At 39.2% G+C, this 26,848-nt stretch overlaps 1 protein-coding gene across 5 annotated transcripts in view; it reads right to left on the reverse strand.

The window, feature by feature from the left end:
• Positions 1–26,848, reverse strand: part of NPNT (nephronectin) — a 56,687-nt gene that overhangs the window by 25,222 nt on the left and 4,617 nt on the right. For 2 of the 5 annotated variants that reach the window (XM_075751496.1, XM_075751494.1), the window contains exons 3-6: positions 21,465–21,515; positions 12,790–12,882; positions 5,051–5,170; positions 4,097–4,216 (exon numbers count right to left, since the gene is read on the reverse strand). In XM_075751496.1, coding sequence (XP_075607611.1) covers positions 4,097–4,216; positions 5,051–5,170; positions 12,790–12,882; positions 21,465–21,515 — 384 coding nt within the window. Of the gene's footprint in view, positions 1–4,096; positions 4,217–5,050; positions 5,171–10,179; positions 10,270–12,789; positions 12,883–21,464; positions 21,516–26,848 lie in introns of all 5 variants that reach the window. The other 3 variants (XM_075751497.1, XM_075751495.1, XM_075751498.1) reach the window with 2 other exon arrangements.

Consider the following 26,848-nt stretch of genomic DNA (forward strand, 5'->3'; position numbering starts at 1 on the left):
TGCCGCTGAGGGGGGGCGGAGGTTGAAGCCGGGAGTGAAGTTGAGCCCGGGAAGATGGGAGGGGTGGGGGGAGGTGTTTTTAAGATTTGGTTTTATTTCTCATTCCTCTACTCTGTTTTGCTTAGTAATAAATAAGATGAATTCCCTCTCTAAGTTCGGTCTGTTTTGCTCATGATGATAATTAGAGAATGATCTCTCCCTGTCCTTATCTCGACCCGTAAGTTTTTTTTCATTGTACCTTTTCTCCCCTGTCTAATGAAAGAGGGGAGTGATAGAGCGGCTCTGGTGGGCACCTGGCCCTCAGCCAGGGTCAACCCACCACAGTCCTTTTTGGCGCCCAACGTGGGGCACGAGAGACTCGAGATAAGGATAGTAATTGGAAGAGGTAACGGGCAAAACATTGACTGAACGTAACTTGAGAGTGATATATTTGTGAAGGGACTAGAGATAGATTTTGTGTGTAGATTGTCCACTCTTGTTTGGTGTTGTGATAGTGTTGTTTTGATGTTGGTGTGGGGAATTCTTTTTTTTTTCTTTTTCTCTGTTGATGTGATTAGTGTTTGTGAAGTTTTGTGTTGAATGTATATTTTAATGGTAATTCTTAAATATGTGATTCACAGAGGCGAGGGGTGGAATGTGTTGGTTTTGCGTGGCAAGGTTTTGGTAGCGGGGGGGGCTACAGGGGTGGCTTCTGTGAGAAGCTGCTAGAAGCTTCCCCTGTGTCTGATAGAGCCAATGCCAGCCGGCTCCAAGACGGACCTGCCGCTGGCCAAGGCCAAGCCAATCAGCGCCTCTGTGATAACATATTTAAGAAAGACAAAAACAGTTAGAGAGTGCTTTTGCAGCCAGAGAGAGGAGTGAGAAGATGTAAGAACATCTGCAGACACCAAGGTCAGTGAAGAAGGAGGGGGAGGAGGTGCTCCAGGCGCCGGAGCAAGATCCCCCTGCAGCCCGTGGTGAAGACCATGGTGAAGCAGGCTGTTCCCCTGCAGCCCATGGAGGGAGGATGAGGGGGTGTAGAGATTCCACCTGCAGCCCGTGGAGGACCCCACGCCGGAGCAGGTGGAGACACCTGAAGGAGGCTGTGACCCCGTGGGAAGCCCGCGCTGGAGCAAGCTCCTGGCAGGACCTGTGGACCCGTGGAGAGAGGAGCCCACGCCAGAGCAGGTTTGCTGGCAGGACTTGTGACCCCGTGGGGGACCCACGCTGGAGCAGTTTGCTCCTGAAGGTCTGCACCCCGTGGAGGAGACTCACGTTGGAGAAGGCCGTGAAGGACTGTCTCCCGTGAGAGGGACTCCATGCTGGAGCGGGGGAACGATGAGAGGAGTCCTCCCCCTGAGGAAGACGAAGCGGCAGAAACACCGCATGATGAACTGACCGTAACCCCCACTCCCCGTCCCCCTGTGCCGCTGGGGGGGGCGGAGGTTGAAGCCGGGAGTGAAGTTGAGCCCGGGAAGATGGGAGGGGTGGGGGGAGGTGTTTTTAAGATTTGGTTTTATTTCTCATTCCTCTACTCTGTTTTGCTTAGTAATAAATAAGATGAATTCCCTCTCTAAGTTCGGTCTGTTTTGCTCATGATGATAATTAGAGAATGATCTCTCCCTGTCCTTATCTCGACCCGTAAGTTTTTTTTCATTGTACCTTTTCTCCCCTGTCTAATGAAAGAGGGGAGTGATAGAGCGGCTCTGGTGGGCACCTGGCCCTCAGCCAGGGTCAACCCACCACAGATGGCCAGTGTTCAACAGAGAAGCAGAATTACACAGTCGTGCTTCTCTCTTGCTTGAGTGTGACCATATTACCAACTGAAGCACTAAAACAACTATGAGACTGATTTAAAAATAGTACGATTTTTAAGTTTACACGGCCATATTTTCAAGTTTCTCTATACTAAACAACTAGAAATAATTTATTTTACATTGAAAATAATTTGTTTCAGTCCTCAGACAATCTCAGACCTTCTGAAGCTGAAATGTGTATACTGCTAATTTCATTAAATGAAAATCCCAATCCAAAAAGCTAGCAACACTGATTGACGTATTGATTCAAGAGTGATTAATCAATCAGTCAATCCATATTTTCACTGAAGACTTTACTGAATTCTTTTTCAATAAATTTATAATATTAAATAATACTGATTATTATTTAATTTATATGATTTACCTTCATAACTGAATTGTTTGGTGGCTTTTTACTGATTGTCTGGAAGGAACATTTTAACAAGAGAATGATCATCATGGGTTAAATTAAGAATAAAATAATGCCTAGAGGAATTTCCACCTGTGCTAAAAATAAGCCTTACATTCCCAGCTGTCTTTCGAACTCTCCTCAAACAAGGATTTCATGAGCTGCAGCCAATGCACACTTCAATTTTCTTAGCATCATCTACACTTCTATTTGTACTGCAGCAATATCTAGACCCTCACTGGAGCTGACAACCTCCGCAGCAGCGATGGGGATGTACGCATATGAGGAAACGCACAGTCCTACTCCCAAATCACTTCAATTCTTGGAGGTATTTACTACAACTCAAACATGATAGAGAAATAACACAAAAAGGTGTATGTCACAATCACTTCTTCCCAAAAAAGGGGAGTACATCATGTTACGACCCATGAAGAACAGACATCTCTTGCTGTGGCTACTTTCTCTGTATTGTACAAGGCTGCTCAGAAATTTTTGTGGAAGATTTTAAAAATAGGTTATGAGATCAATCTGAATTATGCACATCAACTGAAATGTGGGTACACAGTTCTTCACCTTTCTGGGGAAAAACAAATGGTTTTTTGAAAACTACACTGAAGAACTGAAAGACCTTCACATAATTGGTTTGAGTGCTAGTCTTCGGCATTAAAAGTGTGCTTTGATTATTTCAAAGTATGACATTTGCCTGAATATAAAAATGCACACTAGGAGAATCTTGCAAGTATTTTTCTAGCACATTTCTGTACTCGGTATAACTTCCTGGAATGTGTACTTAAAAATCCCTTAGCTCACTATGGTATGGCACAGGTCTCTTCCAAAGATCTCTGTCTGCCATAATGTCCGCAAGTGTGATTAATCACAATTCAATCCCTTCAGCATGTAACAATGGTAGAATTTTTCTCCTGTTCTACCCATTCTTTCCCATACATAGATGTGCCAATCATGCACCTCAGAAAGCCTCCAACTTAGAGCTGAGCCTGCTCCTCACATCAGATGATCTAGAATCTGTCCCTTGCTCTGCCAACAAATTCTTGGTCAGCATGGGTCAGCCACTTGGAGAACCAGCCCCTGTGGACAGCCATGATACCCAAATGGATGATGAGGGCATCCATGTTCTCTTACATTCTTTCAGTGCAAGTGTTGTTACTGGTTATGGAACTGTAGCACTGCATAGGATATAAATAATAAAATCACTGGAGCATCATAGCCACTCAAGATGTATAGTTAATGACTAATGAAATCACATGTCACACTGTTCTTCAGACCATAGTAGACTGTGGCACAATATAGTCTGATTAATCATAAGCACCTTTTCCATGTTCACAAATGTGGGAATGAAGTATTTCACTTTCACACAGTCTGAATTCCTGAGTTTATTTTAACCTGGAGTTTTCACAGCATGAAAGACAGACAGTAGCTTCACTCCCATTAATACTGGGAGTATGAACTTTGTCCCAGTATAATCTCAATGATTTGCACAAATTATCCCTCTACCCCCTGAGCCTAAGCACCACCTTGTTGGGTATGAGGGAGAGCTGACCTCCCCATTCCTGGTTTTTATGCAGGCAGGTATTTTGAATTCTCTGCTAGCAATAGTTTAAAATGATCCAGTAACAGGAGTAGTAAGGGCCAAGGGCTTGGATACAGCGGCCCATGTGGGCTTTAAGCAGTCAGTGAAACCTGCAGGACTGGAGGAAAACATTGTCGATCTCTGACACAGACCATCTGAGAGCACCTGAGCAACATGCCTATCCCAATTCTCATCAGTAATGTCTTTAAACTGCATGTATGATGCATTCTAAATACATCTGATAAACTCTCTTGAACTGCATTCGGTGTAAGGATAAAAACATTTTGGAGGAAAAAAAAATCAAATCTACAGTTGATCACCTACCTATGCAAGTCCTGCCATCAGCCCCTAGCTGCAGTCCTGGAGAAGGACAGCGGCAGCGCACTTCCCCTTTCAGTACATCACAGCCATACTGACAGTTTGCCATCGAGCAAGAAAGTGCATCTAGGGAAAAAATAATTGAACATATTTAGAGAAGGACTCTGATCAGTATCAGAAAATGACTAAAAACTTTGGAGAATTAAGACATTGTATAATTATGACAGAAGTGGAAAAATCCTTGTTGAACTTGACAGGTATCCATTCAGACTTTAAAGAGCAAATGTATATGCAGTAATTTTTTTTTTCTTTCTACAAATGGCATCTCTAAGAAAAAAGAGAGAGAAAAAAAGAAAACCACCACAATTGTAGCAAGTTATGTCATGGAATGCAGCCCCCATGAGGAGTATAAAGCCCTGTATGTACCATAAACCCTCCTGGACATTACTGTCACTTTAAAATAGGAGCATCTCTAATTAAAGGTAATTTCTCTCTCCTTCTCTGTGTCCAGACACTCAAAATATCCACTTTTATGGGAGCAAGTAGGAACCTGATCTCCAGAGAGATGACTGTACAATTTTATACCAGTCAAACAACCAACATCTGCAGCTTTAATGATTTTACATTCATAAGGACATAATACAGCAGAACTGCAGGTGTCTTGCTGCAGTGAAAACTGCAAGCACTTGTCCTTGAAGGCCAATTAACAGTGATTTACAGCACTGAAGAATGCTTCTGGGGAAACTTGTAATAAAACTAATAAAATCAAAATATTTGTTCTTGTTTTGTTCAGCCTAATTTCATTAGAAAAAAAGAAGCTCATCTTGTGCAACTGCCTGATTTCCAGCACGATTAATCTTTTATTTTGGGACTCATCTTAATTTCATACAAGTTTCCAAAGAAAACCCAAGCAGGGATCTTGAGGAGCTTGAAAAAAGCAAGCAACAAGCCTTGCCGTACTCGAGCACGTTCCATCTGGCATAAGCATGTAGCCGTTCAGACAGTAGCACTTGTAGCTGCCGTAGGTATTCATACACCGGTGTTTGCACGGCCGCGGCTTTAGTCCACACTCATTTAGATCTGAAATGAAGGGTACAAGGGAAGGGGGTGGGAAAAGAAAACATACAAAGTATGTATGAAAAAAACACTAGTTCGAGTTCCTGGAGAAAGAAGGAAAAATACAGCAATGAGCTTTTTATACACAGTCCAGCTGACAGCAAGTGTCCAGAACATCCTGCATGAAGCGCTGTTCACCCATCCTGCCAAGTGGTGTATTTTCTTGTTTCACAGATATCCTTCCAGAAATGACAGTATTAGCATTAGATTAAGTGCCAACAGAAGTTTCATTAGGAAACGCACAAGCTCAGGCTGCCCACATCTTGCCATGATTCACCTCAATGCCATGTCCAGGACCAGCCAGAACTCTGGAGCAGGGAGAAAGTAAATGTCTCTGCTGCAATCACTATCAGTGATTCTGATAGCGATTCAGTGATTCGCTATCATGCTTCAAAATTAGTCGCAGAGGAAGGTAGGAAAGCTGATGCTAACCTACTTCAAACAATCTCACAGAGAAAATGCATGCCTTACCGTCTAGAAAATACTGGGGGGAAAAAAAAATATGACATCAGTGATATTTGTCAAGGACTATCCATGAAGGCTAGTATTTCAGATTTACAATTTAATACAGAATTCATGACTTAAACTGAAAATATTCAGCCTACAATTTTCATATTAGTAGACAAGGCTTCTAACAAGAAGTAAAGATTGAGTGAGCATTTTCTTCAGAATTCTCTTCCAAGAATATGTGTTGGTTTTATCTGGGTAAACCAGAATAATTTTTTACTTAGTTATTTGTGTACTGCTGAGTCAAGATGACAATAAAGGTGAAAATAATAAATTTTTTCATAAATCCAGCCAGCAAGTACTTGAACAACTGAGTTACCGACCCTCATCTCTAATACTGCACAATGCTGTCTGGAGGTCTGTTCCAGTAAGAGAGTCACTGTTATTTCTGGGAACTTTTCAAAGAGCCATCTCCACTGTTAAGCACATTCTCATCAAAAGTCACTCCCTAATTCCCATAGCAGAAAGGTAAGCCATGGGGCTCCTACCGTGTGGCAGACACACGAACACAGTAGCCACTTTACAAAGTGCCAGCTGAGAAGGGGATGCATGCTTTCTATGGACTAGATGTGAATGTTTAGTTAAGACATTAAAGCAGAAAGACACACACACCTCTAGTTAGAATGAAGTCAGCAATTCTTAACAGCGTTTATGTGTCATTAAATCTGTTGTCTTCTGACCTACTTTGTTTTCATCTTCATGGGGTCAAGGAAGAGCAAGTGTCACACAGACAGGTATTTGCCCATCCCCATGACCCTTCCCCTAACTGATGGATATGACCTTTTTTACTTCATTTTCCAAGGCCTCGGGAAAAGCAGTAGGTTTAGGGATAAGAATATTTCCTGCTCCCCTCTGCTGCGAGAGGGTAGTGGTAAAGGGACATAATTTTCCCCTTCTTCCTGGAGAAGGCTGAACAAGATGTTTCTAGGAAGCCTGAAGGGAAACTTTTGCTCCTAGAGTGGCTACGAAGACCAGGCGAGCATAGGCAGGACTTCAGCGAGGAAAAGTTACCAAAATAAGGGCTGGCCCTGTGCCTGACAAACAGGGAGTGATGACAATCTCTACAGATCATGAGTTGCAGAAAGCACATCCCTTTTCAACTCTCACTCTTTAGGAGTTTGAAAACATTTCTGGAGTTGCTAGGAGAACATAGTTCTTCCAGCAGGCATCAATGCCATAATCACAAGAGTGTACCTGCTGGGTTGGAGAGAAACAGCTGTAGAAGAGATGTACATTTTCTACTATGAAAGCGGGATTTTCAGCCAAGAGTTGTGACTGTTGATAGAGCACATACATAGGTCAAATGGAAAAGCAGCAGATGATTATGCTAGAGGAAAAAGGCAAGTTTTCATTGTGAAAATCTTTGTGTAAAAAAACCTTTACATAAAAATGCTCAATAATAAACAGGTGAAAGCTCACATTTTAGGAGGCAAACTTCTCTGGGAAGCATAAAAAGCTACTTTTTTTTTTTCTTTCTTCTGTAAAACTTACTATAATTTGGCAGTTCCTGACAGACATTATAGCTGCATTAACATATTTATTATACATGCAACATGTCTGTTAAAAGAAGTCATTGTTAAATTCAAAAACTCTATTTGACTTCAATTCATCCCCACAGTATCCCCACAGACCCCACACTACTGACTGTTCTGAGATTAATGGACAACATTCTGCAGTAAGAGACAGAAAAATTCTGTAAGTCTAAAATATCTATATTCTTCCTGGTTTGTATAAAAAGCATCACTTTACAAAATAAATGCATAACAGAGCTAAGTATAAAATATTGAACTAGAAGTGGGGACAGAATGAGGAAAGGTAATGCTGAAATTAAGCTGACAGGGCAGGATTTTAACAGCATCTGTGTTAACTTCTAGTGCTTACATCCCACTGCACTTCAGCTCCTACTCCTGAAGACTTTACCCTTAAGAACTGTCTCACATTTATTTTCAGAGCTACAACCACAGATCCAAAGTTGAAAACTATAAAAATTTATGACTCCTCTCAGTTTACCAACCTACATAAGTATAGATTACATTATGAACTTTAAATAATTGGATCTTTCTATAAGACTCTGAATACTACACCACCATTTGGTACAAAATATTCTTAGTACAGAAATGAAAGCTCTGGTATTGACAAATAGACAGCTATTAGTAACATACTCTGAGAATAACCTGATCTTAAAAAGGAGGTGCAATCAGCTGGATTAGGATATCACATCACATGCTTTTTGTTTGTGGAATTTCGACTAAATTACTATTGTCTTCGCTTCATTCTATTTCTGCCTGTGAACAAATGCTGTCAACATCAGCTTTTGATTCACATCTTAAAAAACATGCTGAAAGTAAAATGCCTGTGCCTTGAAAAAGTTCAAATTTTTTAACCTTGGCTGATGTAATAGAAAGCTAAGGTCACAAGGCAGCAGAAATAGGCCGTTAGCACAACTCCAGTTCAATCTAAACCTCATGTGTCACGGGTTTTCTCTTTTGCCTTTGAAATTAGCTATTAAGAGAAAGAGGTTTTCAACCTTAGGGAGTCAGGATGAATGCTGCTGTTTAGGAAAACAAGTACTGGCAGTTCTGTGGGTGCTTAAAAGAGAAGCCAGCCTGCAAATAAGTTAAGTGTGTTAGAGCATACTGTTCAGCCCACCTTATATTCCCCAAAGTGCAACTTCTTTTCTTTTTCACCAGCACAGATGGGCACATACTTGGAAAATGTACAACAAGCACCACTCGGTCTCCTAGGAGGCACACTGTATGATTACTGGCAGGTCCTACTGGTTCTTCACAAAGGCCTGTATGAATATGCTGACAGTTTTCTTGACCTACCTCCTCATAATCTGTAACAGCGTGCTTCCCTAAGAAGAGTCCGGATGTACCGCACATGGACTGGGGGAGCACTGAAACATTTCTGCTATTTATATAGTATATCTGCTTGTGTGTGTGTTTCTTAAGTAAGGTCTATTTTTTCAAGAACAAGTTCAGGCTAACGTTAGCAGTCAAAGAGTCAGCTATAGTAACATACCTCTTGAACAAATAGCAATATAAACAAATCCAGACTTTAAAAAGGGACAGGTTACTTATCAATTGTGTTATTTCAAGCAATATATATAAAGACATCTCAGTATAAATGTCTATGCATCAAAAGAGGAACAAGAAAACAGCCGAAGCTTCCTCTAAAAAAACCTGAAAGCTAAAATATATAAACTCAAAAGGGTAATAAAAATAACACTTTTACATCCTTTTTAATAAAAGATCATAATTTCTCTTAGTCACTTATAATCTCACACTGGAATTTAAAATACAAAGACCAACACTATTAAAAAGTTTACCAAATCCCTTTAATTTCTTCGCAGGAATGTCTACTCACTGTCCTGCACTTGAGAATTTCATTGTTCAGCCACTTAAATTCCCATGTTGCCTACAATTGTACAGTCAATGCAAAATCAATGCAAAAATTTCTTAATTTCAAAATAACATAAGCCAGGACTGTACATAGAAGCAGACTAATAGCTTTGGGCACTATGGCAAGCAGGTCTATAACATAAGACCAGGCTACTGAGGTCAAGTATTTAATTTTTAAAGAAATTAAAGGAAAATGTGAATGGAAGTAAAGGATTACAGTGCTATGCTGGCAAATCTGGATGTGACTTCTTTGACTACTGCGTGGCATCACACATGATCTTGGATAACGACCAGCTTCAGTGCACACCTAACAACGGGGTGCTTATTCCTAGGAAGATGCAATACACTCTGCCATTTTCTTTAATTAGCTTCTGCAGAAGACTCCAGCACTCAAGCCTTTTCTGCCTTTTCTGCCTGTTAACTAACTTGGATCAGACAACAAAGAGGTCAAATATGCAGTACCAAATTTACTCAGACTTTGAAAACAGAAAGCCAGGGACCAGAAACCAAGTAAAAAATTAAACTGTTATCACCATACTATAAACAGTAGATCAGCTTTCATTTCCAGCAAGTATCATCACACTACCATGTCAAACTTCATTATGAGAGATTTGTATCACCCTAAGAGAGTTTTGTTCACATCACTTAGTCTGATTAATCAACAGCTGCCAAATGCAAAAGTTAACAACCCTCATTTTCTTCAGCTTCCAGCTTTATGTAAATCACAGTTTTGTCTGTGAAACAATTTCCATCCCTCTCACTTTACAAAGGAACTTAGAAACAAATAAAAAGTGCAGGCCCTGAAAGAAAGCAGAGGAAAGAAACAAAAGCAAGTTACAACTGTGAGTATGGTGGAGAGTCAAGCTTTTTCAAAATACAGGCACACAGTATCAAGGAAATACAATCAGTTATTTGCTCTGCATGCTAATGACACTGCAGGTTCAGCTTTCACATCGCAGCCATCGGTCTATTAGCCTCCAACCCCTTTGCAAGAAATTGTATTACTGTTTCAAGCCGTGCAGGTAGAAGGGGCACACCACCTGATATACAGGACCATCTCACCCCTTGGTGGTATATTTCTTGCATGATGATCCAGTGGGTGGAATAGTGCTTCACTGCTCTGACCAGGTGGACTTGTATATAGCTGCTCATCTTCACAGGGTGGGAAGAAGGCATAATAGAAATGAAATGACCAGATCTTTGTAATATGCATTACTTCATCATTTAAAAAAAAAATTTTTTTGAAAAAATCAAGTGCTCACAAGAATTGCATTACAAAAAGAGAAAGTAGCAAACTTTAGATCACATTCCTGGAACAAACAGGATAAGAGGATAGTAAGTTACAGAAAAGCAGCCTTATATTCTTTGCATAAAGACAGTCTTTCCCAGCCACACAAAGTTAACTTGCATATGCTTTAGACTGCTAGCAAAAATCACAAGTTTTCAACTATTCGTATTTGTCCGTGAACATAGATCTCATTGGAGAGCAGGTATCAATTTTCTGATTAACACGTTTTGAAAGAAATACTAGTTCTAGTTACTATCAGTATATATTAGAGAGCTGGCACAGGGTATTTTCTTTTAAGTTGCTCAGCTTTTTTTCTTAACTGATTTAGCTGTAAACCTGGGATCAAAAAGCTAGAAGGGAAATGCTAAAGCCGCTCAGGAGATTTGAATGCTGTGGGGAGAGCTCTTGTGCAAAGTCACTGCAGTTTAGTTGCTGGTGATAGCAACATAATAAAACATAAATCAGCTAATCCTAACTCCTGAGGGACCTAAGGCCAGGGCTAGATTGCCACAGCCACGGCAGCGTGATTGGAAAAGGACAAGCATCCCGGCATCATTACACAGTCGAGGTTCGACAGTTCTGCTGTGAGGCTGGTCCCTGGAATACGGCTTGATCCACCTGGCCCAGGAATGGATGAGATATAAAGCCTTTTTATCAGTGTTTGTACGCTAAGAATGCCTTTCACCAAGAAACTCAGCATACTTTACAGCCCAGCACCATTCACACGTTCTAGAAAGACTTCCATCTCTGCAGGGGAACTCCAACATTTCTGCTGCCAACACCATTACTTTCTGTTATTACTAATTATTCTAGAAGAGAAAGGAGAAAGATGGTCCATGGACTGAACAGGACAGGTGCTATATTAAGGTATAATAACACAGGTCACGCTTATCCTATGCTATTTGAATTTCCTCCCAGAAAAGCAGACTCTGCATCCACTATGCACATTCAGATCTCATCCTAAAGTGGAATCAGCACATGGCAAGAAGGCGTACCCTGATCACAGGAATAGCTCAAGGATCTCACCACAGAATAAAATAGAATAGATGCAGGCTGTAGTGACCCGAACTGGTGTACATTTGGGACACCACAGTCAGCAGGCATCTCAGAAACCTCATGCACATCTGCCATGGCAACTATGCCACCAATACCATGCAAGAATATTTGATCAATACTGCCTAAAGGGCTTCCTTTAATAATTATCACCACATTTTTTTCCTTCTTCAGCATTTAGTGGAAAGTGAATAGTTTAGTTCAAGACAAGACCGCAGCCTCCAGCAATTTGCACAGCATTCTTTTGATATCATTAAAGTAATTATTACATATAAAAACTTTTACATATACATATAATAACTGTTATTTCACTGGACTTTTTTCTAAGAAAGTTCCAGACTGACCAAAACAGCTGTAGAATAATAAAATCATAACAACCCATCCTTTAAAAATGTCAGCCCAGAGTAAAGGGAAAAGGAAACAGGATAATTTGAGAGATGACAGAATAAATGAGGCTTATAACAAAACTGAAAAACACAACGTTCATTTCCACATCAGTTCAGGAAAGATTAGTATATCTGAAAATAATATGTATCTATTTTTAAAGAAAATAATTCACTCTAAAATCAACACGTCACAAGAAGTTTAGAAAACATTGAGGTACATTTCTGAACGACATAGTTCTAAATGTCACACTTTTCTACCATACTTCCTCAGCATTCTCAGAAAACATATGAACTTCTTTAGGCTGAGACAACTGGAGAAGAACAGTCTTACTGAGATATCTTTGTATGAGAACATGTTGGGCATCAAAATCTAATAAATCATGTATTACAATTCTATTTATAATCTATGATCTTTATACCATTACATGTCTTGGAGATCAATTTTTGGCAAAAAAAGACACAATGAAACTATATTGATACTTCAGTAAGAGAACACTTCATCTTTCCAACTCTGAAGTATGCACTAGAGTTTATTGCTACCTAGCTAGTTCAGGATTAGAAACACAAAAACAAGAATGCATAAAAGAAATTGGTTTTAATTAAACAAATATTATTTCACTATCCAAACCTGAAAATTGTGACTTTATAACATTCCTGACCACAAGGTTTAAATAATTTGATTCAGATTCAGGGGAGCACATAAATACTTTACATTAATCTCATTGATTTCATGTGAATGAAAGCATTTTGTCCCCCTGTGTTATCCCACTGCAGATGTCATTCTCTCCACAAATGTCAGTCCCAATATCAGAATGGCAACAGCAGTAGCAGACCTGGTATATGAGGTAACTGCAAGCGACACACAGCATTTGTGGGGGGAGAGGGATCAACAACACTTGTATGATTTCAAGAAGAAATTCTCTTTCTTGGACTTCACTTTCTTACCTTGGTTGCAGGTTTTTCCAGTGTATCCTGGGTGGCACTTACACTTGTTTGGCCCAACGCATTCACCATGTTTGCATCCTGGCTGGCATATAGCTGCAAATAGAGGAATAATCATTATTCTTCTGCTCCAGTCACAGCTGACAGCGCTTTACTTTGAAACAAATGGCAATGACCTAACAAATAGTACCGTTTATGTTCCTCCCTTCAGCATCACTATATGCTTCAAATAGCACTGTTCAAACATCAGATGCACTTTCAAAAGTAACTACCGCCCCAATACACATGGGAAGCACAAGAAACTTGTTAGTAGTCTATTTTTGTACACTATATTGTGCTGTTTCTGGGACATTACACCCTTTTCATACCTCATCAGCGAACAGGCACTGAGCCTTCACTTTGCTCTATATATGTATGTACTATGATTCATGCCATTAAATTTGGTGAACCTGGAATACGCCTCAGCTGTATAGAAAATGCGTATACCAATGTCATAGGTGACATACAAAGTCATAGTTCAGTCACAGATCCCAGCATTCCCCATTTTCCTCTATGACTATAAGGCAACACTCTCTACCCTTTATTAAGAAATGTTTTGCCTGAATCCCTCACTTTCGGATGTTTGCATTCTGGCATGGGAATTACTTTCATTTTTTTTCTTTTGGAGGAAAAAAGGACTGGGTAAAAGCAAAAGCAACAGCAACACTAATTGTAATAAGCTGCTTTATTACTGCACACATCCAAATCACTTGTACTCAGAACATTTCAAGCATTTATTACCCAACCTGCTGTACAGATATACTCAGAATGTGAAGTCATCATCTATTCTGCTTCCAGTGTCAAATTTGCCAGGTAATTTCTAATTACCCAAATGGAGCATAATACAGAACTCCAAGAAATAATAGTTAGGAAGCCACTTTTGGTACCTCTCTCAAACACAAAATTCATAAAACAATTTTTTAAAACTACAATAATAAAACAAGCATTGCTTTTGAAAAAATATAAGAATTCACCCACAAATTTATTTCTACTGATGTAGGATTATCTAACAGGAATATTTTCAGAGTGCAACGAATCCTGCATAACTCTGGAAACCATTTTACAGCTGAAAATCTTAAACATTTCCAAGTCTTTTTTATTATAAATGTCTTTTGATTACTAAACATACTGTTTCAATCTACTGGAAAACTAAAGTATTTACTATGCTCTAAAATGTTGTTTATCATTATATGACAAAATACAGATGCAAAATTCTGGTAAGCTTACTATTTAAGATGGACACAAATTAGACAGGAATTAGAGGGTGGCATAACTTGAATACCCTGTAATCAGGATTTATTATTTACCCTGGCTTTAAGTTCACTTTCTAAACTAACAGTATCCCTTGGAATTTGCAAAGTAACTAACTAGATCCAGCTGTAGTATTAATTAATTTGACAACAGGCTACATCATTAAATTGGATGCATTAAGGATGTAATTTAACAGAAATCTGTCAGAAGGCACTCAAAAATGTAGCTTGCATTCTAGCCAAGCTGTTCAACAGGGTTGAATTAAACAAAATTGAAACAGAAACAGGAGATTAGTTTTGGTTGTGGAAGAACTATGCAAATACATCTCTGATGTTCTAAAATCTTTTCCATAAGATTCAAGGCATCCAGAATCAACAATTCCCACAACTGCATCCACAGAAGCAACTGTTAGCATAGGAGTTTGCTCCAGTTTTATGACTGCATTTGCCCCATATTATCAGGGAAGTTTTTTTGTTTAAACATTATTTTATATATATATATATGGCCAGTGATATCCCCTGAGAACATAAAAACTTGTTTTAAATCTACAGCACTGCTCTTGATGGAACTTCCTAACACGATGGTGCAATCTCCTTCCTAAAATTGTCTTAAGGAATATCTAAAAGGCAACAGAGAGGGATGTTTCTAGTTAATCCAAGATTATTTTTTTCCCCCAATAAACACCATCCAGAAACAAAGAAACAGGATTCAGGTTCAGAAACACCTCTCAATCACAGTGTTAGGGAAAGGGGGGTGCTTAGACTACTAGAAGGTATGTTTCAAAAAGCATGCCCTTGGGTAATGGACAGATTTGACTGAAGAGCAACTGATACATTATGAAAAACTTCTGGAACATTGTAGCTGGAAACAATTACTGCTTTTTTAATCACTATGGGCAAAACCAGAAAAAAAAAATCTTTGTGTAAGAGCTCATTTAGACACTGAGACTGTAATCTTCCTGACATCATAGACCCAAGTCTAATTAGAGGTGATGACGGCAAAATGAAGACTACGAAGACCAACTTCGTGACTTTGAAGTCACTGAGGAAAAAAAAAAAAAGATGTGATCTAAACTACAGTACAGAAACAGAAATTACTATATGTTTTTGAACATTTCCATGAAATTTCAACTGCACTTCAAAGAAAATCCGTATTGTGGAGTAGGATACTGTTAGATAACAATTACTCTTTAAAAAACACAAAGCACCATGGGAACAGCTTGGTGTCAAGTGTTACGGTTCAGTAGGTGAACCTGTGGCAACTATAGTTTAGCCAACTTTAAAAGTCCTGGCCCCTTGCTCATTTGCACAGACTGTAAATTAGCAGCAGCTCAGAGAAAAAAGATCTCATACTTGAAGACAAAAAGCCTTATAAAATTCAGTAATGAAATAACTGAGATTTTCATTTCATATAGAAATGAAAATGTTCCTCAAATTCAGAAGGTCAAATACATTTGTATTAGGAATCAGATGTTTTGCTTAACTCAGTTTACCAAGCAGGTCAGGTATCATACTGGAACAAAAATTATGTATTAGTATTTGTTTAAAACAAATGATATACAACTATCTACAGATATGAAAGATGTAACACGTTATTAAATCAAGCAATGGGATCTGTGGGATCTTCAAGAGATCATCTACTTCAATGCTTCTCAACAAACTTAGTTCCATACTATACCTGCAGTATTTAATGGCTTGTATGACTTACAGGTGGGTAACTCCTGATCTAGGTTACCTCCTATAATTATATCTTGAGGTAACCTCTTAAGAAATGCACTTAAATCACATGACAGATATATCTTTCTTCCCTATTTTTAAAAGTCTCAGTTAAAGGAGATCTCAGTGCCTCAGCAGTCTACAACTCAAGAATCTCTACTACCACAAGGAGAGTTTCCTAATGATTAGCAAATCATTATCCATAAAGTCAAAGACATGATAAAATGCTTTTTTTGCATTAAACACGTATTTGCAAACCTATGTTTGCTGCCAAACACTGTACTTGAAGAAATCCTGTTTATTAGAGTACATTCTGCGCACTTTGGCTACTTAAATATTATGCATCTTATTTATACACAGCTGCTAAAATGCAATACAATGCTACAACTGAAGAAGTTCTATACACAAGAGAAAAGCCCTTTGCAGAAAGCTTAGCAACATGTGTAGCTCAGCCGACACCATGGATACATCCCACAGCATTTCCATCAGGAATCAAGCCACCGTCATCAAGCCATCTGTGTTATCTATCCTCCCATTAAGTTGAACGGGGCTTTGCATGGTGCTCAGAACTTAAGAAGCTGATGGTGTTCAGCCAAGTCTGCACACGTGGGGACATCTACATGTCCTTCCCACTGACTTCTACCAGAGTCCCCTGGCCCAGAGTGGTGGGCTGGCTCAGGCTCTGCAGACCACTCCCTTCTCCTCACGCCACCTCCCCGCCAAAGGAGAAGCTGCTCCTGCACGGCAGCAGATACACGCTCGCTCACTCCCAAAGACTTCTGATTGAACACAGTCAACAATGAGGTACAGGTATAAAAATAAGCTTGAGCCTGACTTTCATCATTTCCTTTAATAGCAGGCAATTATTTCAGCTGTTTGGTATAAGTCTTGGTATACACTATGTATGCTGATGTAACTGGGTTTTTTCTGTGAATTTTGCACTCTATTTTCTTGCAAAATTCCAGATGGAATGGAATGGAATATTTCATTGCTTTGCCCACACATAGTTGCATGGAGTTTATCCATTTTTTTAACACAATTAGACTCATAAGTAGTAGGGAAAAAAGTCTCCCAACTAATATTCTTTGCATCTTGAAAATTATAAAATTCCCCCACAACTGACCACAACAACTAATATAAATATAATTTCCCTCCAATCAACTCACATTTCCACTCACTGAAATAAGCCATAATTCCCATGGACTTCATTCTGCTACGTAACACTCACTTCCCTACTAGGCAAGAAGGAAATGTAGCCAGTGGAGTGTTACATCAGGCTGAAAAAGTCACTCTCTTACATGCTTAGGGCAATGAAGTCCAGATGATAGGAGTACAAAAAGGTTGCCAAAAAGAAGCAAAAACTTTCTACTCTTTATAATGGTAATTGTTTTAAACAAAAGCTAAAAGTAAACTTGTATAGGCAAGTGCCACTAAAATAAGATTGCTGATTTATTGTTGAATCAATACCAACAAAGACCTACCATTTCTCCAAGGATTCCTCTCTGAAAGCATTTAAACTGGCACACCCATTGGGTAGTAGCAATGCTGTCTGCGACAGACAGAAAGAAATCCTAAGCACAGCTATTTTCATCTTTAGTCAACTGCTGCTTTTTTACCTAGGCCATAGGATAAACCACAACTAAACTTTCCATTTCATTTTGTTGCCCAATTCATTCAAGAGATACCAGCAAATAAACTCCGGTCTCATGATTATTCATTTCAGTTTGATCATTTTAAACTCTTTTTTGAGGCCAGATGTGAAGACTTCCTCTGTCTCAGTTCCCACTGCCTTCAATGGAGTCAAGGAGGTATCCTAAAGCCTTTTATTTGGCCATAAATCTAACAGAGTACCTATTTAAAAGGTTGGCAAGAACTACCTTGTCCTCCAAAATAAGATGATAAATACCACCTTTTAAGTCTCGAACTTCAGGACAAATTAAACTTCCTGTAAAAATAACACAAGGAATTGAAACATGAATGAGTGGTTTGGGTTTTTTTCCAGTGTGGAAGAGAGGGAGAAAGACTTTCTGGTGAAATGCACATGCTGTTAGCACATGCTATTCTTGTGTAAAAGCCAGAAGCCACCGATCTTCCCAGCCAGTACTAGCTGCTGGTGGTGTCTGAGCATGACTCAATCATTCTAAAGTATTATTTAATTGTTGCATAAATACAATAAATTAAAACCACATTCAATCAATTCATTACGGGTCTATAATGCTGGGGTTTTTAAAGTTCATCTGTATTTTCTCCCTGCACACAGTTCCCTCAGAACTGCTTTGGAAGTCCCCCTCAGGTTTTGTCAGTTCCTCTGCACTAGGCTGCCCAACTTTTGAGGGCATAGGTGACTACCACATGCTGTCCCCTCTGTTCCTTCTCATCTAGAATTTTAATGTTAATGATTTATTTCCTGATTATAAAACACTGTTTGGTGGAGTCCTAACCAGACAGTTGCATTGCCTGGTTCCTACCTAACTCCTCCTCTCCATTTGTGGCCAACAATGGAAATCCCTGAGCTTTCTTAGTGAAGTGTCTCTACCAATTTAACTCTTCTTTGGTTTTTCAACACTCCTAGCAACATCTTTCATCAAAACAGCCTTGAGTATAATTCTGTATATAATTGTTACATTCTTTTTCTCTGCTTTGCCTCTTAATTTCTGTTTCTTAATAGTTATTTCTTATTCCTTACATCATTTTTCTTGAGTGATACCAACAAGAGTTTCACTGACAGAAGTTGCCCTCAAAGTCTTTAATTGCTCTTTCTGCATCCCTCCCCTCAAATCTGCCTCAAATGCCAGACTGCAGATGTCCAATCTGTCCTTGAACTTCTATCTTCACCTCTCTGAAGTCTAAAAATATGCATAGAAATACCTGCATCTGAAACAAACTATGCCAACCATCTGCCCAAATGGCCTTGCTTCTGCCTTCTCTTCCCAAGTAACACACAGCCCCTTATTTACTCTGACTTTAAATCACAGCTCCTCAAAATTCTGTTTGTCCAAATGTGGAAATTAATTTGCGCATCAACCCAGAGATTATTAGATACTATTCAACTTCACAAACCTTTACTGTGTTGAGCAGTGCTTACACAGAGTCGCCTTTTCTGCTTCTCCAACCGCCCCTCCAGCGGTATGGCTGGGGGGGTGCACAATAAGTTGGGAGGGGACACAGACAGGACAGCTGACCCAAACTCACCAAAGGGATATTCCATACCATATGACGTCATGCTCAGTTTATAAGGGGTTGGGGAAGAGGAAGGACAGGGGGGCAGCGGTGCTCAGAGTAATGGTGTTTGTCTTCCCAAGTAACTATTACGTGTGATGGAACCCTGCTTTCCTGGAGATGGCTGAACACCTGCCTGCCCATGGGAAGTGGTGAATGAATTCCTTGCTTTGCTTTGCTTGTGCGCGCGGCTTTTGCTTTACCTATTAAACTGTCTTTATCTCAACCCACGAGTTTTCTCACTTTCACTCTTTCAATTCTCTCCCCCATCCCGATGGGGGGGGAGTGAGTGAGCGGCCGCGTGGTGCTCAGCTGCTGGCTGGGGTAAAATCACGACAGTTGCCCCAGTGCCAACTTTATACTAAGACTTGCATGCTGGCGAAACGAGCTTTCCTTTATGCTTCCTCCTTCACCTGAAACTGACTCCCTTTTTCCTGTGGTACTAACAGACCACAACCTCAAGTTCTATCCTTCCCTTCCTCAGAGCCAGCTTCAGCTCATGGCTATTTCTATTTACTTTTGGTAACTCTTCACAAATTATGCAATTGCATAAACACACACTCACGAAAATAAATCTTCCTTATTCACAGTCATTTTGATCTTGAATCCAAAGGTATGAGCTAATTTGTAAAATAAATCACTGCAGCTCTGTCAGAGTTACATATTTCTTTTTTGTTCAACTACATACAAATGCAGGAGAATGCATAAAGCTTAACCTACCACACAGTTACCAGTAGGTGGTAAAAACTCGTCATACCCATAACTCACATTACAGAATTACTTCTGAAAAATATAACTTTGCTTCCAAAGTAAGTGTATTAGCAGTCATGACATATATCTCTGCAGAGCTTAGTAAGCCTGACTAGGGCAATTGGGTATTAATTTTCAGATAATTTCATACGAAAAACATTCCTTAGTCTACTTTTTAAAAGATAACAAATGTCCTTGACCAACTTCTTTAACTAGAGATTGATAATATCATCAGATAAAATGGTAGTATCTTATGCCTGAATATTTTTTCACAAATTACTTACACTTACTTGTAACGTTCATGATAACAAATGTTGTCAAAATGCATGCTTAAGCTTCCATCTGAAACGTACAGTTCCATTAAGTAAGTAGCTCCCAATTTTTCATGCACAACTACTACATTTGCCTGGGTAAATCAGTTACTCAATTTGCACATACGATTCTGGTAACAGCACATTAACATGACAAACTGCAATCAGTGTGGGCTATTCATTGCAGTGAATTCTTTGCTTGCCTCTGACTGCTGCCAAATGTGTTTCCAAACTGCATACACAAATCCAGACCCTGGTTCATGCCTTGCTATTCAGAACAGCACTTAAAGGCACGTGTAACTTAAGTATGGGTAACACTGAAATCAATAGGATTTAATGAAGTCAGTGAAAGTGACTGGATAAGTCATGCTTATGCACTTAAATACTCTTTAAAAATAAGTGAAAAGTTGATCTACACAATGCAAAATTAGAAAAGCAAGAATTATTTCATGCTTTGTCAAGCTTTTCATGTTTGCATTTCAAGTGACTTGTGGCAATTTCTTAAAGAACGGTGCTTTATCATCTCAAACTCCTGTTTGTTACCTGAATCTTTCTGCTTGCCTACTGAATTCTAGCAGGTAGAAGCAGGCTGGCATGAGTGTCTCTGCATGGTAGCAGAAAACAAGCCGGGCCCTATTACTATTTTGTTTATTAGAATGTAACACCCACTGGCTTCAGCAGAGTAACTTCTGTATCACAGTAACAAAGCTGACTTTGAGGGACAGATGAACAAACAGCTTTGCTCCCCTTTGTAACGACTGGTACTCCCGCCACAAGGGTAAGGAAACAAGACATATCAACTCCTAAGCAGCAGCAGGCCACAGCCCTGGGTACCAACGTGAACTAGTGCGGATTTCATTTTGCTCTTAACGTGCCAGGTTGGTCGCTGCTGTAGGCCAGGGGCTGTCAAGTTTCCCTTTTGTGGGAATGACAACTTGTAGTGGAGGTGCAAAGCAGGCAACGGTGGGGGCAGTGCGTGCTTTGGTCGTCCCAAACTAACCTCCCAGTGCACATGATTCGATAGTGTGAGAGCAGAATCAGGCCTCCTAAGTCTGACAGCTTGTAAATCCATTGCTGGGAGTATAAACAATTGGCAGGAAGCAAAAAATATTGTCTGGGGCTTGAGGGTAAAATAAAGAAAAATGAAAAGAGTGAAAAGGGAAAAGTTTAGGAAATAAGTATCTCATCAGATAGGTGACTGGGATAAAACAGCCCTGTTCATTTTCCTTCCCCCCTTATCTTCCCCAAATCAAATGTTTAAAAAAGAGAGAAAAAAATAACATCTACATCTTCTTGTCACGTATTATAGTTTTCATGTAAACTTATGACTTAGAGGCCATAACTCCAAGTCATAACCTTGCCAAAATTATTTCAAGAAATATGTTCAGCTAACCTTTGGGCTGGCACCTTAGGCTGGCTATTCTCTGCCTTAAGACGTAGAAAGCTGCAAAACAAATATCCAAAAAAAGAAATTCCAGCTTTTTTTTCCTGTAAGGAGGATGGACTTGGCTGGGGTTTTTATCAACTTGTTACATTCCTGGAGACTTAACACACATTCAACATTCAGAGCTTTTCTGAAACAAAAAAAAATTCTGGTACACATTTAAAAATGGAAATACCTTACATCAGTATTTCATTATGAGATTTAACAAACACATTCTGATACATAAGAGTAATTAAATATATTAAATTAATTAAATAAATATAATTAATTAAATATAATGACGTGATGCTATTCTTATTCAATCAACTAAGGAGCTACACTTTGTCATGTTTCATATGGTACATAGTCATAAAAATTCTTGTGTTTCACGGGTTAGGTTCCTTGTTTCCATCAACAGAACATAAATGCTTTTCTTAAAGAGACAGTATCCTTTTGTTTAAATATATTTTTAATGCTGCGTCTCCACAGAGCAAACATAAAGGGTTAGCATCTGGATGCTAATTTGAGGGTAATTAAAATTACACCGACATGCAACCAATAAACATGCTGGCATATAAATCTATTGGTCATTTTTATAGTGTTTAAATTTTGAATGTCATCTAAATTAAAACTAATGCTTAGAGATCTTTTCAGCTCTTAGTACCATATGAAACCAGATATGCTACAAAACTTAAATAAGATGCAATCACAGATTTATGTTTCAGGCTTATTTTAAATCAATTTATTTGCCAATAAAATTAATGTTAGCAGCATAGCTTGTTAGGCTACATAGCCTTATTATAAAAGACTGGGACTTAACTGCAGCAGCAACTCTTTCTATTTCAAATAGTATGTGACCAACACTTAAGGGTTTGCTATGATTGCAACTTATATTGGTTTAAATCACTTTTAACCAGAAAGTCCCTTAGTGTTCGTTACAGTGGAAGGAGGTTCCCCAAGTTGTTGCTGGGCTTTGAGAGAAGCTCCAAATACAAATATGCTGCAGTTATAAATGGTCAAATCATGTTACTGTTGAGATTTCCTTGGAAAAAAATGGACTGCAAAACTATTATTCTATGTATGAAGTGCAGGAGGGATGCAGTGAGGAAGTGGAAAAGGATACTGTATCTTTAACATACTAAAGTCATAACTGCTTTAAAAGCATAAAGCTTCTAAACTGAAAAAACCCCACCAAAAAACCCCACCATAACTGAATAAAAATAGCAAAACCTCATTTTTTCTTGCATGGTAGTATTAAAGCAGTATTGCAATTCTGTATAAAATGGCTTTTCTTTGAAAAGTACCTAGGATGCACAAAAATATTGGTCATTTTTAAGAAGCAGACACGCTGCATTTCAGTGTTAATTAAACATTGCCAACACAATGCATTAATACAGACTGTATGCTTGCGACCACAAATTCAGTAACAAAATTCTTACTGACTTTAAGAAGGTTTATGCTAATGGGTCAGCCTCCTGGAAGCCAGTATTTTCATGGTTCATCATTGACAAAATCATGGTTTTATTTTTGTACATCTTGGACTATACAGAATTGCCGTCTCCACTGAAAGCATTGTTACGTGCAAGAAACAGAAGTCTTAAGCAGCTCATAGCCTCTTCTCCCATTGATGTTTGAGATGATTTATATGGGTAAACTCCCATCAATATTATCATTGGTTATACAAAATCTCCTTCTAGGCATCAATGAGAGCACAATCTCCTCTTCCACCCTCCCACCACCTTTCATCCCTGTAAATAGATTGCACAGTACAGATACACAGCCTTTAAGCTCATTAGGACAGGAGCAGCAGCACAGACAGCGTAAGTTTCTTCAAAACTTGTAAGAAGGCAGCAGCATGCACGGTTTCCAGCAAAGCATTTGGTTATGCCTGCATCTGCTCTATCAGCTTGTACAAGCTCCCCTCCTCTCTCTTGCAGGTCCTCTTAAGAACCTCCTGATATAGGAAAATGCTTTCTGCTAGGTTTGATCAACTCTAAATGCTAATCTGACATACTTCAATTAACATTTTTTAATGGTGCAATGCTAAAGTGAGGTGTAAACTGATGGCTTGACTTTTACTAATGGGCTATTGTACTGTATAGCTTCTTGATTGCTCTGCCCTAGGTTTTTAAAGCTAATTGTCATGGGTTTAGTGTAAGGTGGTGGGAAACTACTTTGTTGACCTATTCTGGTTTTGCTTCCTAGGTATAACCAGATAACCAGGAGTTAGAACAGATAGATGCTCTGAAAGAGCACGGTCATCTTCAAAACCCCCTCTCAAGACAGACTTCATAGACTTTAAGGAGAATTTAACATTGAAATGAGTGAAGTAATCAAATAACATCACTACTTGTAAAATCCACGTTCAATGGGATTTTATGCCTGTTAAGTATCTTCTGTTGGTCAAAGTTTCTGCCCACTGGACAAAAACTCCAAGGAACAGCCATGCAGACTCATGGCAACAGAGGATCTGACAGTAGATCTGCATCCCTTTATAGAAGCTGCAGATTCAACCTTCTATTCTGCACGCATGCAAATGCAGCAAAAGGAACCATTTTTGCCATGACCTCTAGCAAAGGAGTTGTCCAAACTGTAATCCAGAATGAGAATTCAAGTATTTTTTTATTGCTTTTCTTAAAAAAAAAAATCTTGCTGAACCTTTTAAATCTATGTATCTCTTTCTACAGTTCTTGGCTGTTAAACTGCATCTGAAATTTTCAAGCAAAAGGCAGCCTACATCTTTAGTGTACCTTGACTACGTAGAACTAGCACACAAATCAATTACAGACAGACATGCAGCCAAGTACAAAGCAGGTGTATTTTGTTCATGAAAGGCACACACACATGGAAACCATTTTTACAGCTTTTGAAAGGACTACAGAGATATTTATAAGCCAGCTAAAAGTAAGGCAGGTAGACCATTAGTTCTGAGAATAACTTTCAGGGAACCAAGATGGATTAGTGGCAAAAACGTCTACAAAGAACTACTATTTTTCCAATAACCCCTAGCATGGCCTGTTGGAAAAGGGAGGAACTTTCATGCTGAGGAATAAAAAGCATCACACTACTTCTCACATAAGTCTCTGCATGAAATGAGTGCATCTCTTATGCCATATTTTAGTTTTCTGATAGGCTAACCAGGTTCCAGAGCTCCATATGTGAGTATTTATTCACAGTCGATTTCTGTACACTGGATTACCAGTAAGCGTCAGTCAGCAGAGTTTCCAAGGACTTTCCTGCTGCTTGGCCTACCTCTGACCTAGCAGAGACACTTGGACAACAAGGCCCAGATTATCCTTTCCTTGAAACACTCAGGAAGACTGCCATCCCTGCAGAATACTGCCACAGATATCTTATTAGGGGGATGAGATGACAGGCTTCACCAGGTCTCCTAGACTACAGTAGCTAGAATACAGGAATGGATGCAACTGTTTTCTATTGGGCAGTTGACATTTCACATCCAGCTCAAAGAACTGAACTCCAGCCCTATCACTACTGGAAATTCTCTTCCACCAGCTATTTCAAAATATGAAAATTAATGCTGAATAACACAGTTTAAAAAAAATCAACTTCTTAAGGCTAATTTGTTTTTCTGCTGGCATATGGAAAAAGTGTGTTTGTGCAAGATGAATGCAATAATGCATGCCCCAACTTGATTCTCCCTGTGTATTTTAAAACCCCCTGAATGGGTTCTGGGTTAGGACAACACACCCATTATCACAGGTACAGTTGCCTTACAATGCAAAACGAGTTATGAATTAAAAATGTACTGTCCATATCTGCTCTCACCAAAAATGTTCTGTCACAGAGATTCAAAAACCCCCACTCTGAGAGAAGAAATCCAGAAGAAACTCCTTCTACTCTCACTTTTGCTCTGGGTTATAGTTTTGCTGTGTGCACAACAATAAGTCATAAAAATGCAAGACAACACCTCTATTTTTATACACATCTCATCAGGTATTTTATCAACGTACCATTTTTCACAGAAGCAGGCTTTTGTGTGATTACTCCCACTTACAGCTACTACTGCCATTACTACTTATTAAGATGAAAGTATATCTTGCAGGCTGCAGAAAAGCATGGGATTTTTACAATAATTTCAGCTGGGATATTTAACATCTAACTTTAAAGCACTGATGCTGTGAGTCCATCAGTGTAAAGGATCAGCTCTATCAATGATGAGGTTACTTCACATGAACTAAGAATTGCTTAAACAACATTGCTGCTGCTTCCAAATTAGCCTTTCTACACACCAGGTTTAATCAATAAACCTGGTTTACATACCAGAGCAAAACCTCAGAAAGGCTACTTAGTTACGTTACTGATGGAATATATCCTTCTAGATTAGGCCACTAAGTAAGTGTGGATGGATTTTCAATGTACAAGGACTTAGAAATGCCAGTGAATTTATTTTTGTTAAGCCCCTTTGAAAATATGGCTATATTTGTATTAACCGCAAAATCTATCTAGTTGCCTAAACATGGATCTCACTGTGGTGTTCACAACCTGCAAGGAAGAAAAAAAAATAATCCAACTTGTTTCAAAGTTTTGATTATTTCAGTTAGAGGGATACCTTCTAAGTGCATTTGCTGGAATTGGAAAGAGCATTTGGGAAGGCAATTTCACATCACCAAAAAGAGAATATTTCTACTAGCTGAGATGTTACAGCTGATATCAACAGGCTTTGGAAGCAAGTTTACAGACAGATCAAACCTATGTGCGCTTCCTTACACGTACAAGTCTTGATTGGTGTAATTTATTAACAGGACAGAGAGGATGTTTTAAAGGAAGAGTGTAAATTAAAGGAGGAGCCTGATTTCAACTTTTTCCTATGTGTTTGTAAAAGTGAAAAAGACAGCTGAGTTCTGCTGACTTGTGTTACTAAGCAGCAGTAAGCACAATTATGCTCTATGTGCACTCTGCCACTCAAAGGGACATAAAAGGAATTACTCCACACTTTGCAAAAGCAAGTTTAGCAAACCTAGTTCAGTTTCTATTTGCAACTGTACAGATGGATTATGGATGGAAGATCAGCAGCACTGAATTACCAAGGCTTAGTGAGTTACTGCTTGTCAGCTGTGCCACACACTCCAACCCTGTTAGAGCTGACACATACAGGCTTAAACCTCTGTCACAATTAAACCATTACCTTAAATCACACAGTTGGTTTAAATTAACACTTTTCTTTTCCTCAATAGCCATGGGCAGAAGGCATGCCCATACATGTTTGGTGGAGCAGCTCAGCTGGACAGCAGAAAACGTATCCAGGTATGTTAGCAATCACTTGCCTGTGGCTCATCACGGTTCACAGGTCTCCATAACCTGGGACAACCATGTCATGTATCGGAGCCTGT

This window comes from Balearica regulorum, chromosome 4 (genome assembly GCF_011004875.1).
Source record: "Balearica regulorum gibbericeps isolate bBalReg1 chromosome 4, bBalReg1.pri, whole genome shotgun sequence".
Taxonomy (NCBI): Eukaryota; Metazoa; Chordata; class Aves; order Gruiformes; family Gruidae; genus Balearica; species Balearica regulorum.